General features: G+C 46.6%; 1 protein-coding gene across 1 annotated transcript; it reads left to right on the top strand.

Moving 5' to 3' along the window:
* The first annotated feature begins 1572 nt into the window (after positions 1 to 1572).
* Positions 1573 to 9728, top strand: LOC121923001 (zinc finger protein 501-like). The gene is made up of 3 exons (XM_042453059.1): positions 1573 to 2433; positions 3772 to 3892; positions 6587 to 9728. Exons 1-3 carry the CDS (start codon positions 2419 to 2421, stop codon positions 7723 to 7725), a joined length of 1275 nt encoding a protein of 424 aa, XP_042308993.1. The 5' UTR covers positions 1573 to 2418; the 3' UTR covers positions 7726 to 9728.
* Positions 9729 to 16433: the final 6705 nt, after the last annotated feature.

Consider the following 16433-nt stretch of genomic DNA (forward strand, 5'->3'; position numbering starts at 1 on the left):
CTCTGGACTTTGTCAGATGGGTTTCTGAGAAAGGAATGCAGGATTGCAACTCCAGAAAGCAGGCCAAACTCTTGCCTGGAGGATCAGAAGAGGATCCCACCCCTATCCCTTCCACACATTTGCCTCAGATGTTTTTCTTTCCTCCTGGGATGGGAGTGGGGGACAAACTCACTTTTTTCCTGGGAAGGAAGGAGGAAAAAAAGGCGTAGATATTTGGGGGGGGGGGTTTCAAGGGGAATAAGAACCTCCTTACTGGCTGGATAGGTGGTGAGGGGTGTACAGCTCTGGACTTGGCTGGGGGGCTTCCTGGGGCACATGGAGGAATGGGGAACTATTGTGGGATGCCAGAAGGTAGAGTTAGTCCTGAATGGAATGGAGTGGAATTTAAAAAGGATTGCAATGGAATCAGAGGAGAGCATCCCCGCCCCGAACAATCTCACCTCTGCCCCACTTCCTTGCCTTGCATAGCAGAATGTTTCTTTTCTCAAGCTAGGGGCTCTTTCCTGCCCCTCATCCTCCCATAGTTCCCAGAGTAGAAAAAAAGCAAAAGGCCAGGGCAGCTTTTCCTACTAGGCCACACTGTTTCTTTTCATGCTTTCAAACTTTACATCTTCATCTATGGCAGGCCCCTTACAAAGGATCTCAAGAAGAAGACTGTGACTCCGTATGGCAACCAGATGCCTTCCAGGGAACGCTGAGAGACTCATGGCCAGGGATAGGCAACCTTTTTGAGCCGGGAGCCAGGTTGCTGCCCCCCAGACAACCGGGGGGGGGGAGCAAAACATAAATAATTAAATAATATAGGACAACATTTTCAAATGGAGGACACATTTTTTAAAAATGGAGGACATGCGGAAAAATTTGATGATTTTTTAAAAATGTTAACATAAATAAATGCATGTTTCTTAGGCATGATCAAAATGGAGGACATTTGGGTATTATTCCTAGACAGATGGCAGAAATGTACTTCCCTTTCTTGCCAACCCCCCACCCCCCATTCCAAACAGCACATTTCAGCATTGAACATGGCTTTACTTAACATGTCAATCTCTTGCATATTTCAGAGGCTTATTGCATAACCAAACTCTTTGGGTTTCACACTGAACATGGGTTCACATGGCTATGCATATTGAGCATGTCAAGGTGGACTCACAAGAAGTGATTTGCCCTCAGGTTCAACTGTACTTCTCAGAAGTGTGTACTTGGTCAAGGGACTGTGTTTTTTCTTCACTGCACATGAGTTTGTAAAAATCACAGCAACTTAGATTGGCCATGCCTCTGAAGCTGGCTCATATCAATATCACCATCACCATCCTCCTCCTGCTCCTCTTCTTCTTCCTCCTCCTCCTCCTGCTCCTTCTTCCTCCTCCTCCGCCTTCCTCCCTCCTCCTCCTGCTCCTTCCTCCCTCCTCCTCCTCTTCCTTCCTTCCTTCCTTCCCCCTCCTCCCCCTCCCCACGCACCTGCACGAGAGGCCAATGACCCCGCGCACCTGCACGAGAGGCCTTTACCCTCCCCTTGCCCACCGCAAAAGGCCTCATGCACTTGCGCAAGAGGCCAAAGGCCCCACGGGGCCTTTGGCAGCAGCAATCGGGGGGCAGGACCAAGCAGGGACTGGTCTCAACGGCTCAGTGGGCTGCATGCGGCCCGCGGGCCGTAGGTTGCCGACCACTGCTCATGGCACTTGAGAAGGCTGTGTTTGTGAATGTGTATATATACACACAGATCTTTTGAGCTGAAGGAAGACTAGCTCTGGTACTAAAGCTCTTTCCACACTCTGTGCCCCAGGCTGCCTTTGGAGGGAAGCATTGCTATTTTTTCTTTCTGGCCAGGGGTAGGCATCAAATGACCTTCTAGATGTTGATGGGCTGCAGCTCTCATCAGCTCCTTGGTTAGCTGAAGTAATAAGTGAGGAGTGCAGGGAAGTTCAATCTACTGACATTTGGAGGGCCACAGGATCCCCTGTCCTGCCTTAGGCTTGAATCATGTGGGTAATCTCAGCTGGACACTTTTTTGTTTTTTTCTGATGGAGAAAGAAGGAGCCCAACAGAGGAGCCATTTGTGATTCTATCCCATCAATTTGTCTTCAACATACAGGACCCTGTAAATGAGATGCCTCAAAGGGACCCTTTTATTAATGGACTTCCTCAGGTCTTGCAAGCTCAGCACCTTGTCTTCCTTGGTGGAGTCAATCCCTCTGTGTTGGGGCCTCCCTCTTTTCCTTCTGCCTTTGATGTTATACATACTATTATCATCTTTTCCAGTGAGTTGTGTCCTCTCACAATGTGTCCAAAATATAATAACCTTGATTTAGTCATTGTGGCTTCTAGGGAGAAATCAGGCTTGATTTGGTCTCCAGAACTATGGAAAGAGGATAGTCTCTGTGGAATTCCTCCTCTACGGAATAAACTGCAGGAAACATGCCTTTGGAACAGGTAAACATTTGCCCTCTCCTTCTTTGCTATTGAGCCATTGAGAAAGTACTGCAGTTGTGGGCCCCAAATATTGAAAACCAATGTTGAAGGATTCCCCTCCCCCCAGGGTACTTCAAATTCCACTCCCCTCCAGTTGAAAATTTGGCTTGTCAATCTGGGACGCAACTGATAGACAGGTGTCATTTTCTCACCTGCCGTGTGGCTTAGTTGATAAATGTTTCCTGACATCTTGCTCATGCTTTTTTGCCAGCCAGTCAGGGCCAGAGGTGGTAACTGGGCTTCCTGCCCAATGCTGGCCCTTCAGTGAACCCTCAGGCCTATCAACAGGGCTTGCCCTATACCTGTGTTAACATTAAATCCATGGCTTTTAGGCAGGGTTGGTGCTAAGACTTTGGTAGAGGATTCAGGCTGACATAGGCACGTTACAGACTGCCTAAAATGGGTGGTCTGCCGGCGCCATTGGTTCCTGCATCCAGGAACCGCAGCAGTCAAACCGCACAGTTCCCGGACACAGCAAAGAGAAGCCCTAAAATGGCGCTTCTTTTTGCGCCCCAGAAGTGGTGCCGCGAGGTGCTAGTCGCACATTCGCAGTGTCACTTCCACCATGCGACATGCGGTCACTATGCATCTGCTACGGCAAGATGGCGGTGCTCGTGTAGAACGGGTGCTGCCATTTTGTACGCGCAGAGCGCGTACTTTCAGCACATCTGTAACGCGCCTTAGACAAGCCATCATAAATGGCAGCAATGGCTAGCTGATTATCTTTCTGTTCTTGTATTTTTACTGCCAGGGATGGGAAGCAGTCCTTGTGGTATGCTCAGCTTTATGTGCCAAAATAACTCAACATAATTGTCAAAGTAATGGGAATTAAAGGCAGTGGAAAATCCAAAACATCTGCAGGACACTAGACTATGTGGAATAACTTCCATGTACTAAATAAAACCTCCCTTGAAATCAGAAGACTAGTTCATTAAGGAGCCAGGTTATAACTCTTATGTACTACATTTGAAGATGCAGATAGTTAATGAAAAGTTATTCTGAAGCAATCCAATCCCAAGAGTGGTGACGCAGGAGTTAAATGCCTGTATTGAAGCCACTCACAAACCATGAGGTTGTAAATTTAATACCAGCCAGGTGTTCAGGATCAACTCAGCCTTCCATCCTTCCAAGATTGCTAAAATGAGTACGCAGCTTGTTGGGGGCAACTGGCTTAAAGGGGTGCTTAAGTGCACTGAAAAGCGGTATAGAAATGTACTTGCTATTGCTCCAGTCCTGCTGGAGATGCATCATTTTCTCCACATCAGATGACGGCTGGATGGGGGCTGTTTTCTGTTGCAGGTTACTTTTGGGGATGTGGCTGTGTATTTCACAGAGGAGGAATGGAACCTGCTGGATCAGAACCAAAGAACTTTGTACATTGAAGTCATGATGGAAAACTATGAAAATGTGTCTGTCCTGGGTAAGAAGCTTGACTCTATTGCCCTTCTTAGGTCTCTTTCTCTTGGGCGCATTACAGACCGCCCAAAAGCGGGCAGTCTGCCGCCGCCATCATTAGCTGCGTCGAGAAGCCCCAGCGGCCAGATCGCGAGGCTTCCCGGCGCAGCTAAAAAGAAGGGCCGAAATGGCGCTTCTTTTTGGCACCCGGAAGTGGTGCCGCGAGGCGCACACTCACGGCATCACTTCCGCCGTGCGATGTCCAGACGCTGTGCGTCTGAGACATAAAGATGGTGGCGCCTGTGTGGGCGGGCGCTGCCATTTACTCCGCGCGTACTAGGGATGGGGCCGGTTAGGAAGGTAAGACCCTTCCTAACCCTTGTACGTACGGAGCACGTACTAAATGGCGGTCTGTAATGTGCCATAGTATAACTCTACTAGAAAACAAGGTGCACACTCCCAACAGCTGTGAAATATTTTTCTTGTATTTTTTGCTGATGAAGTAGTAAAAAGGGAGACATACTGCGGGTGGGTGTACTGAACACAAGCGTGCAACACACACTGAGTATGTATTCTTCAGGGCCTCCCTAAAGGATACATATTGAGAGTATATTGCTCTCTTGTGTGAGAGCAGCGGATAGAAAAAGTGTCTCCTGGGGGGCCAATCAAGCTCCTTAGGGCCTTTGTGTGGCCACCAGGCTCCCCAGAGATTTTCTTCTTTATCTGGTTTCTGCTTAGTTGAACCATGCCCCCTGAATAAAAATGCTCCAGAACTCTCTAGGATTTCAGGGGGATCAATTTTGCCACATTACTTGACTCCCTTTGGACCGTTTTATGCTCTTTAGGAGCCTCCATCCCCTAGGCCTGAAAAATGGCAAAATTGCACCCATATCCTCCATGGCATGTTAGGGGATATATAGAAGCAGAACATGTTTCAAATATGTGCCCCCCCCCCCCCGCCCATTATAGAGTCATGGATTCACAGAGTTGGAAGTACAATCTCTGCTATACCAGAATACATAATCAAAGCACTCCTGATATATGGCCTTCTAGCCTCTATTTAAAAACCTCCAAAGAAAGAGACTCCACTACATTCTGAGGCAATGTATTCTACTAACATGCAGCTCTTACTATTGGGAAGTTCTTCCTAATGTTTACGTGGAATCTCTTTTCCCATGACATTCTTGCAAACAAGCTTGTAAAATGTGGGCTAGACAAGGCAACTGTTAAGTGGATTTGTAACTGGTTGACCGGACGAACCCAAAGGGTGCTCAACAATGGCTCCTTTTCATCCTGGAGAGAAGTAACCAGTGGGGTCCCACAGGGCTCTGTCCTGGGCCCAGTGCTATTCAACATCTTTATCAATGACTTGGAGGAAAAAATTGGGGGAATACTTATCAAATTTGCAGATGACACCAAATTAGGAGGAATTGCTAATACTCCAGAGGACAGGATCAACATTCAAAATGACTTGAATAGACTAGAAAGCTGGGCCACAGCAAACAGAATGAACTTCAACAGGGAGAAATGTAAAGTACTGCACTTAGGGCGAAAAAATGAAATGCACAGATATAGGATGGGGGACACCTGGCTAAAGGAGACAACATGTGAAAGGGATCTAGGAGTCCAAGTAGACCACAAGTTGAACATGAGTCAACAGTGCGATGCGGCAGCTAACAAGGCCAATGTGATTTTAGGCTGCATCAATAGAAGTATAGTGTCTAGATCCAGGGAAGTAATAGTGCCACTATATTCTGCTCTGGTCAGGCCCCACCTGGAATATTGTGTTCAGTTCTGGGCACCATAATTCAAAAAGGACATTGAGAAACTGGAGTGTGTCCAAAGGAGGGCGACTAAAATGGTGAAGGGTCTGGAAACCGTGCCCTATGAGGAACGACTCAGGGAGCTGGGGATGTTTAGCCTGGAGAAAAGAAGGTTAAGAGGTGATATGATAGCCCTGTTCAAATATTTGAAGGGATGTCATATTGTGGAGGGAGCAAGCTTGTTTTCTGCTGCTCCAGAGACTAGGACCCGAAGCAATGGATGCAAACTGCAGGAAAAGAGATTCCACCTCAATATTAGGAGGAACTTCCTGACAGTAAGGGCTGTTCGACAGTGGAACAAACTCCCTCGGAGTGTAGTGGAGTCTCCTTCCTTGGAGGTCTTCAAGCAGAGGCTGGATGGCCATCTGTCGGGGATGCTTTGATTTGGATTTCCTGCATGGCAGGGGGTTGGACTGGATGGCCCCTGTGGTCTCTTCCAACTCTATCATTCTATGATTCTATGGTTGCCCACCTATGTCCAAGAAACTCTTTGTAGTCTTTACCCTTACTGAAATCTGCTCCTCATCCTGGCTCATCCATGAAGCTTTCAGATGATAACGTGGATTTCCAATTCTTTAGTTCAGTCTTTGCTATTGAAGCGCCTATCATAGTTAGTTTGGTTTGTCTCTGGACAGGAGGTACCTCTAGGAAAGACCAAAATAAGGCCAGAAAGCAGTGGCCTATTTGGCAGCTGTTTGTCTCCAGATCCTTCTGCTCAGAGATGTTTCATTTCATTTCCTATTGTGACTAATATCCATGTGGGGTTGGGGGAGAGAACACAATAGTAACTCTTCCTCTGATGGTGCTTTTCTTTTGGGATCTTGATCTTGCTCAGCAGAAGGTCTTCCTATCTTAATGCTGGGATTCAGTCTTGTCTTTGCTTGTCTTCTTCACAGGAGATCCCTGGAGGAAGACAAATGTACGCACTGATCTACATCTTAGGAGCTGCCAGACAGTCCATATACCAGACGAAGAATACAGATGGCAAGAGATTAGAAAATATTTGTCCTATTATTCACATTTTGTGAGCTACACAAGAGTCCAAACAAGAAAGAAATCATACAGATGCCAAAAGTGTGGAAAATGTTTTGCTCTCAACTCACACCTTTTGAAACATCAGAGAGCCCACACAAGAGAGAAACCATTGATATGTAAGGAGTGTGGAAAACGTTTTGTTCACAGATCAGCAATTGTGATTCATCAAAGAGTGCACACAGGAGAGAAACCACACAGATGCCATCAGTGTGGAAAACATTTTGCAGACATTTCAAACTTTTTGAAGCACCATAGAATCCACACAGGAGAGAAACCATACCAATGCCAGCAGTGTGGCAAATGTTTTGCTCACAAGTCACACTTTAAAGAACACCAGAGAGTTCACACTGGAGAGAAACCATACAAATGCCAGCAATGTGGGAAATGCTTTTCTCAGAATTCACACATTTTGAGGCATCAAAGAATCCACACTGGGGAGAAACCATTCAAGTGCCATCAATGTGGAAAAGATTTTTCTTGCCGTTCAAATCTTGTGACTCATCGGAGCATCCACACAGGAGAGAAACCATACAAATGCCAGCAATGTGGAAAAAGTTTTTCTCGGAATTCACTCATTTTGAGACATCAAAGAACCCACACTGGGGAGAAACCATTCCAATGCCAGCAGTGTGGAAAAGGTTTTGCTCGCAAGTCAGACCTTGTGATTCATCAGAGATTGCATACAGGTGAAAAGCCACACAAATGTCAGGACTGTGGGAAATCTTTTGCTGACAAGTCAAACCTTATGAGGCACCAAAGGGTCCATACAGGAGAGAAACCATACCAATGCCAACAGTGTGGGAAATGTTTTGCTCACAAGCCACATGTTATAATCCATCAGACTGTCCACACAGGAGAGAAACGCTTTAAATGCCAGCAGTGTGAGAAATGTTTTTCTCGGAATTCACACCTTTTGAGGCATCAGGGAGTGCACACTGGAGAAATCCATTCAAATGTTAGGAGTGTGGGAAATATTTTGCTCACAAGTCAGCCCTTGTGACTAATCAGTGTCCACACAGGAGAAGAATCATACAAATGCCATGACAAAACATTTTTCTAGATCTTTGGATGTGTTATGGGCAGCAGGGGAGGATTACCTCGTGGCCTCTATGAAAGGCAGAGTTCACCTCGAGTGTGAAGGCTGGATACAGTTAGGCCTGATGATCCAGAGTACAGTATTGCTGAAAGTCAGTCCTTGGGATTAATCAGAGAATCCTTCCTGAAAATGTCAGCAGTGTGAGGATTGCTTTGCTCAGAATTCACATCTCAATTCACATTAGGTACCAATAGTGTGAGAAATGTTGTGGTTGTGACTGAAGCCTTTTGAAGCCTCAGGACTTTCAGGAAAGCAGTCATGACTTGCTTATGTTTTCCCGCGGAGCTCTGTGTGAGAAGAGGCTTTGATGGCATTTTGCCAGTTTGGCAAGGAATTCTACTTAGTGGAATACTATCCAGATCAAGGGATGAATGTAACATTACCCACTCAATGCCCAGGTTTCTCAGCTGGTTTGGGGGAATTATGTTCAATTTGTTCAATGTATGAAATTAAGAAAGAAGCTTCATATTAAGTATAAATAATTACAAGGGATAAATTAAAGGCCATATTTAACTTGCTTTTGAAATAATATGCCTAGTTTTTTATTATTTGATGCTTGATGTTTGATCTGTCAAAACAAAATTAGTATATAAGAATACTTTATGATATTAAATTCAAAGAGGGTTTTAAAATGTGATAAGTAAGAGAGCGAGATATGAAAGGTGTTTATAGTTTTCAAGATTTCAAGAACTCTTCTCTGTGGTGTATCCCCCAGATCCAGGCCACAGCCAAGCCCTTTAGATCCTTTCTCTACAATATTGCTAAAATCTGTCCATTTCCCTCAGCCTCTACTGCCAAGACCCTGGTCCACACCCTGGTGGTCTCACCATTAGATTATTGTAACCTCCTTCTGGTAGGGCTTCCTCTCTCACCTCCGTCCAGCATTCAGCTGCATGCATTATTACATCCGCTCTCGACTTTTACCATGTTTCTCCTCTTTTATCATCCCTTCACTGGCTTTTCTTCCTCTTCCATATTCAGTATAAGCTCCTGTTGTTCACTTTTAAAGCCTTGCATAGGCTGGCCCCTCCTTATTTATCTAACCTTCTTCTCCTCACATTCTCACTCATGCCCTGATAGTCAAGGTCTGCTGTCCCAGCCTAGGATCTTCACTGCCCCATCCTGGATTCATCCCTTCTCACTTGCTGCCCCTCACCCCTGGAGCCTTCTTCCCCCAGGAGCCGCACGGCTCATCACTTCTTTAACCAGTGTCAAAACGGATTTGAAGACTATATTGTTCAGGAATGCATTCCCAGACATTGTGTGATTGTTTATCTAATTGTTATTTAAGATCTGATACTTGATTTGATATTTGATCTTTTTAATTTGTTTGCTTTTTTATCTAATTCTATCTTGTATTATCTATTGTTTTATATATATATTGTAGAATGTACGCCATTGGCAGGTTTCATTTTTATCACTTTTATTGTTTGTATGTACAGCGCTATATACAGTAAATCTACAGTGCTATATAAAGTATAATAATAATAATAATAATAATAATAATAATAATAATGTTAGTTGGCATCTATGCTGTAGTGGTGGAATATTATTAGAGGGAGATATACTTAGAAGAGAATAGAAAGTTCATTAGTGCTAGAATAATCCTCTCACTGAATGTGATGAACATAAAGATTATTAACCTATTATTGACTATTTATAGAAATGAAAAATACATTTTAATATGTTTGGATTGTGTTTATTATTAGGCAGACTTTACAGAGAAGAGTTAGGATAGAGTTATAAAATGGCATAACTGGTAAAAAGAAGATGAGCAATCACTTTTAGCTTTATCTTTTTACTGCTAGTTTTTTGGCTATCTGTTCTTTGTTTTTTCCTCTGTTTTCTTGGTTTTGTATTTTGTATTGTATATTGGTCTTTATTTTTATGTATCTGGTAAAATCATTAAAAAACACTTTTGAGGCCTCAGAGAATCCATATAAGAGAAAATCCATACAACTGCCAGTAGTTTGGGAAATGTTTTTCTCACAGCTCAGGCATTGTGACTCAGAATCCACACATGGAGAAACCATTCAGATGAAAGACTCTGGGAAGTCGCCCTCCCCCCCCCCCCAAAATTCCCTTTTTTTCCTAGTAGATAAGGATATAACATCCTGAATCATGTTTATTCCTCCCCAATTGCTCCCAGCAGGTAGGACAAGCTTAAAGAGGGGCATCCCCCTGGTCATATCAGGGACATGTGATGGATTGCCCTGGGCCTGATTTGGAGGCACAGTCAGAAGACTCAGACTCTGAAGACATGGAGGAGGCTGAAGAAGGGGCAGATCTCAGGTTGCCTGGATCTGCAGTCCTAGAGGAGGCTCAGGAAGCTGCAGTTCAGGAAGCTACATTGGGAGAAATTGACTCTATAGACCAGCGATGGGAAACCTTTTCAAGTTTGCATGCCTGGGGCACCGCTTCTGCCCAGCAGGATGGGGCTGTGTGCTGGGGGCGGGACTTTCGGCCTTGGGCGGGACTGTCAGCGCAACTGCTGGGGTCCAACAACCACTGTCAGCAACTCAAACGAGTCCTGGGGTTAAATCAGACCTTTGTAGCAGAGCTAGCAATTTTAGAAGCAGAAGCGTGGCTCCAAAAGCAGTTGAGACAACAGCAACTAGATGTCTTCCAGGAACTGAAGCAATGCAGGAACCTCTGGGGACACTCAGCAAAGCAATGCAAGACTTCTACTGACAAAACACCAGAGAAGCCAAATCTCCCGAAGTGCTCTTTATTCACAGTGCTATTATACAAATACAGATCTCCAAAACTCCAAACCAACTACTACTAACAAACCCAAAAGCTATCCCTTGCAACCCCTGGGTTTATATAGACTCCAGACCATGTGGTCTCCCAAACCCAGTGAGTTCCTGTGTGTAACCATGTCATGTGTCTCTTGTGCAATCCAGACACATGGTTTCATCATCCATGGCTACGTGCACCTAGACACTAAAGTGTCCTTGAACCAATGAGCATCAGCTGTGCTGATCAACCTTGTCCTTCTGCTGAAATGCTCATGGTCAAACACATACACATCAAGCATTTCCCTGTGTGCTGTGTTTTAACCCTTCAAATCCCTGACAGGGACTTCCATTTTCTGGAGGTGGGAGTCCCACCCCCAAAGGGCAGGACTTCCAGGGCAGGGCTTCTCTCGCCGCCCTTTCCACAGCCCCCAGCTGTTTCCGAGAGACAGCTGTGGGTCACCAAAGGCCCGTGGGGGGCAGAGCCATGGGCACAAGCCCAGTCCTCTTCCCAGACCTTTCCTGACCCCCAATGGGCTCTCTGGGGAGCAAGCTCTGGGTGACAAAGGGCCCATGGAGGGGCCCAGGAGCCAGCATGCTGCCATTCTTCCCCCCCCCCAGCAGTTCCTTGCCCAGAGCTTGCTCTCAAGAGGGAGCCCTGGGTGAAGAAGAGTCTGTGGAAGGGCCCAGGAGCCGGCATGCTGCCATTGCTCCTCTTCATGGACTTTTCCTTGCCCCCAGTTGTGTCTCCGGTGATAACTGGAGGCTGGAAAAGGTCTCTGGGGAGGAGCTACCGGCATGTGCCGGTCACTCTTCCTCCCCTCGCCCTTTTCCGAGCCTCCAAGTGTCTGGGAGAGGCCAGGAGAAGGCTGGGAGGAGGAGACCAGAAAAGGGCAGGGAGGAGGCAGAACTGGCACACATGTGCCTCTTCCGTCTTCTCCCTTGCCTGCGCCTGGTGAAATGGCGTCGCATGCCACTTCCAACACATGTGCCATAGGTTCGCCATCACGGCTATAGGCTGCATGTGCTAAGACTGGAACGAAGACAGGTCAAGGAGTCTTTGAGGCGTTCTTCCAGGCTAGAAGCCAAGAGGAGAGCTAATAGGTTTCAGCTGAGTGATGCGGAGGCCTTTTAAAAGATTCCAGCTGCTGAGATTCTTTGCAGCTGACAATCTATCCTGCAGCCTGGTTGTGCCTGTGTTCCTTGCCATCTGACTTACGACTTCGGTTATCTGACTTCTGGACTTGCCTTGTGACTATGCTCCTGCCTCTGCCCTTTGCTGTAACTGACTGTTATTGTGAGACCTTTGGACCGGACTCTGGACTGCTTGGTCAACTCCCCTGCTGTGCCGTAGATGTAAACAGGACAGGACAACCCCCTTTGTCTTCAGTCTTTTGCTGCCTACCACTCCTAAAGGACAAGATTTTCATAGCCCTGGCTATTGCCCTTCTTTACTTTTAAAAAAACCTCTTAGTCTCCCTTTCTCTCTCTCTCTGTCCTTCTTTCTAACTCCCTCACATCTCTGCCTCTCTTCCTGGTTCCTTTGCCATCCTAAGGAGACCTGGAGTCCTGGCACTCCTTGGCCCTTTAATTAGGGTGCCCAGAAAGGAGCAGCAAGTCTTTGCGACGGTGGAGAGTTCCTCCCCATTCCGAAGACAGGCAGCTGTGGAAGATGGCAGTGGCGGCTTGTTAGAGGAGCAGCAATGGCTACAGCCAGGAAAAAGCAGAAGCCTTTACACCACGCCTTTGGCACAGCACCACCATCCAACCCACGAAGCACAATGAAGGGCCTCTCATGGGTCTGGGACCTGGTGGTGTGGAAGGTGGCTGCAGCAGCCACATTTGGGTGCCTTGGACACCCTGGGAAGGAGGGGAAAAGAGGGTGGCTCTCCTCACACTCCCCCTCCCCCCATGTAAGATACTCAAAAAGCCATGCCATGAAGGAGACCATAATGCCCATAAAGGCCAGCACAAGGAGGAGGACAACACAATTTGTTGTCGAGTGCAGTTGCCATATGGGCTCCATGTAGGAGGATGTCAATATGTCCCTTTCTGGCGTGAATAAACTGTACAACCTCCCACTTGCAGTGAAGGACAGACTACAGGTCCCCCGGTGGTTGCATCAATGTCAGCACTGGTGTCCTCAGCAGTTTTTGGTTTTTTGCAGAGACGGGGAGGATGCATTGAAGTTACCAGAAAACAGGAGCATCAATCTCAATGGTGACTAGGGCAACCATGCACTAGACTAAGGAGCTACTGGGTGAATTGTCGCTGAGCGAAACCAGGATCAGACAAAGTCTGGGCAAGACCCTGAAGGCCTCATCCTTTACAGCAGACAGAACATTGGATGCTGTACAGTTTTGTGCGAGGGACCAGGCCGCAACAGTGGCGGTGAGGCAGCAGTTGTGACTCAGGAACTCGAACGCAGATGCAAAATTGAAACAGAACTTAGCATTTGCACCCTTCCTCAGCTCAAAATTGTTTAGAGAATCGCTTGTGGAAGATAAAGACAAAAAGAGAACATTAGCCTCCAACTATTATTATTATTATTATTAACTTTATTTATAAAGCGTCATAAATCTACATGGCGCTGTACAAAACTAAGTAAAATAAAGAATACAAAAGCCTGCCTATGGCGTACAATCTAAAAGTTAAATCAACAAATTAAAAACATATAAAACAGGTTAAAACAGCAATATCCACTATCAAGCATCTGAACAACCAGGATACAATCACAAACTCTCTGGGAACGCTTCCCTAAACAATGTGGTCTTTAACTCGGCTTTGAAGCTGGTTAGAGACATGTTGAGTCGTGCTTGTAAGGGGAGGAGGTTCCAGGAGTGAGGGGCGGCAAGCGAGAATGGGTGAATCCGGGATGGGGCAGTGGAAATCCTGGGCTGGGATACGAGACCTTGGCTACCAGAATGGAGGGAATGAGTGGCAATGTAGGGAGAAAGTAGTTCAGAGAGGTAGGGAGGGGCCAGCCCATACAGGGCTTTAAAGGTGAGCAGGAGAAGCTAGTACCGAATTCGGAAGGGAAAGGGGAGCCAGCGAAGGGATGACAACAGAGGGGAGACGGACAGGTTGCTTACCTGTAACGGTATTTCTTCGAGTGGTCATCTGCAAATACATACAAATGGGTTTCACTGCGCCTGCACAGTGCTGCTCGGAACCTACTGGAATCACTGGGCAAAGTTATTTAAACTACCACACCAGGAGGCAATCACAGACAAGACCATTGCCTATTGCAGTTCCGTGGGAGGTTTTCAGATCAGTGCGCTGGTGGGTGTCCCCAGCACAGAACAAAGGCATCCCATCTGGACGGCAGAGAAAATCCAGATTAAGACAGACATCAGCCTGTAGGGCTGGGGAGCCCACTGCGGTCAAAAACTGGCACAAGGGAAATGGAATAAAGCAGAACAATGGTGCAGCATCAACTGGCTGGAGCTCAGAGCAATCAGATTAGTATTGCTACCCTTTTCCCACATAGTCCATGGAAAGGCAGTCTTGATAAAGACAGACACCACACTGAGGAAGTAGGCTGAAGTCTACAAAAGCTCCTGCTGCCAACTTCTATAGGAAAAGGGATTCCACCTCAACATTAGGAGGAACTTCATGACTGTGAGGACTCTTTGGCAGTGGAACACACTTCCTGGGAGAGTGGTGGAGTCTCCCTCCTTGGAGGCCTTTAAACAGAGGCCATCTGTCGGGTATGCTTTGATTGAGAGTTCCTGCATGGCAGGGGGTTGGGCCGGATGGCCTTTGTGGTCTCTTTCAACTCTATGATTCTATAATCCATTTCTTCTTCACTGATGCTTGATGCTGTGGTAGGGAGTATGTGGCAGAAAGTGAATGGAGCTAAAGCTAGAGAGGTACCCTCCCATACCTACCTTGTGACCTCCTTTGAGAATCATAGAATGATTGAGTTGGAAGAGAAAAGGCCAAAGCCACAACTCAATCTTGGAAATATTCTCCATCCTTCCCTTGAGCCAAGGAAATACTTGACTTTACTTTAAAGGGGACACATCTTCCCTGATCAGCCACTTTAAAGACTAAATGTCTGTTGGTCTATGAGACCTTATGGAAAGGTTTGGCTTAAAGGAGAGACCCTAGGAAGGACGGGTTGCCTCCAGGAAACCCAGCAGGAGGAGAACCTGAGTAGAGCAGGACCTTCTCCTCTGTGGCCCCTGGGAGGGGCAAGGCAAGGAATGCTTGAAGGGAGCCCTGTGAGTTGTCTTGCCAACTGCCTCCTTGGACAAGGAGGTCACAGTGGTGAGTTGTGATGCATCTCCAAGAGCATCCCCTTTGTGATCCCTGGCTGAGCTTAAGAGCCAATGCGGTTGCCATGCCATTTCCCAACCCTGGGCAGTGAGAGGCCCTCATCCTCAAAAGCAAGTGAATCTTGTTCATGTTGACTCAGGGTTCTCCCAAAGCTACTCTGGGTCCTGCAGTTCCTCAGTGTGGGGATTAGTTGTCCTGGGAATTGGACAGTAATCTAACTTTAGTGGGGTATGGAGCCTTCCGTGACACCCCAGTATGTGTGAGACAGACCCTGGCCAGGAAAGGAGGAAAGGTGGAATCCCCAAATGCACAATTGCTCTTCTGCCTCATTTGGCTTGGCTTTATGGGGTGCTGAGTTCCTACATGCCAGATAAAAGGGAAGCTGTGCAAGCTCCTGTGGGATGAAGAACCCAGATTTGGGGTGCAAAATACTCACAAGATGAAGACTTATTTAATGAAGCCAACAATTAACAAGGACTGATTTAAGAAAATTACCTCAAGCCTTTTAGGAAGAACACAAAAAACAGTCAGGATGAATCAGTATGTAGAGATCCTGTAGCACCTTTGAGACTAACCAAAATAAAGAAGTTGGCAGCAGGAGCTTTTGTAGACTTCAGCCTACTTCCTCAGTGTGGTGTCTGTCTTTATCAAGACTGCCTTTCCATGGACTATGTGGGAAAAGGGTAGCAATACTAATCTGATTGCTCTGAGCTCCAGCCAGTTGATGCTGCACCATTGTTCTGCTTTATTCCATTTTCCTTGTGCCAGTTTTTGACCGCAGTGGGCTCCCCAACCCTACAGGCTGATGTCTGTCTTAATCTGTCAAATTAATTGGGCTTAATTTGCTCTCAGAGCCATTTAATTATCTGTTTTTACCTGTGAAAGACTGTATAAATCTGTGCACATGTAAAACACCTCCATTCGTAATTTTTACCATTGTGCATGGGTCCAAGATTCACCTCCTCCTCCTTTGTGATGGAGCCATCAGTAGGGGTTGGCAACAAAGGGGCTCAAACAGTTGATACCAAAGGCAGAAGGATTTCCCTTCCTACAGTGTTCTTAAACTCAACCTCCCAAGAACTGAATCCTATGTCAAACTGGGATGTGATGGGTGGTCAGAGGTCATCCTTGGTCTTTCACTGGCTGAGTTGACCAGTGTCTCTTGTCCTGTTGTCTTTGCTTCCCCTCCCAAGCAGTCAGTGCCAGGGGTGGTGAGATTGGGCTTCCCCTGCCAATGGTGGCCCCTCAGAGTGTCCTTCAGGAGGACTTGTCCCATGCCTGTGTTGGCTTTCAGACAGCATTGATCCACCCTTTTGTTGGAGGGAGACACCTCACTCAAGCAACTGGTTTTGAGCCACCATGAAAGGCAACAATATAATTTTAACCACCCCCCCCCCCAATAAACCCATGCATCACTTTTGTCTACCTCTGATACCCCCAGCCCCCCTAGGCTTCCCCTGTTGTTCTGGTACACCTAAGAAAAGCAGGCATGTCTCAATTAATGAAGTAGATGTGTCCCTGAGCATTACTTATTTAACAGAAAAGTTGGTACTAGGTGCATGGAAAGAATGGGGGAAGGTTCCTACACCACAA

This window comes from Sceloporus undulatus, chromosome 2 (assembly GCF_019175285.1).
Source record: "Sceloporus undulatus isolate JIND9_A2432 ecotype Alabama chromosome 2, SceUnd_v1.1, whole genome shotgun sequence".
NCBI lineage: Eukaryota > Metazoa > Chordata > Lepidosauria > Squamata > Phrynosomatidae > Sceloporus > Sceloporus undulatus.

What these genes read in the sequence shown, in the direction of transcription:
- LOC121923001 (XM_042453059.1), top strand. An exon ending in TGAAAATGTGTCTGTCCTGG is followed by an intron (nt 3,893 to 6,586) that starts GTAAGAAGCTTG and finishes TCTTCTTCACAG; the next exon opens with GAGATCCCTGGAGGAAGACA.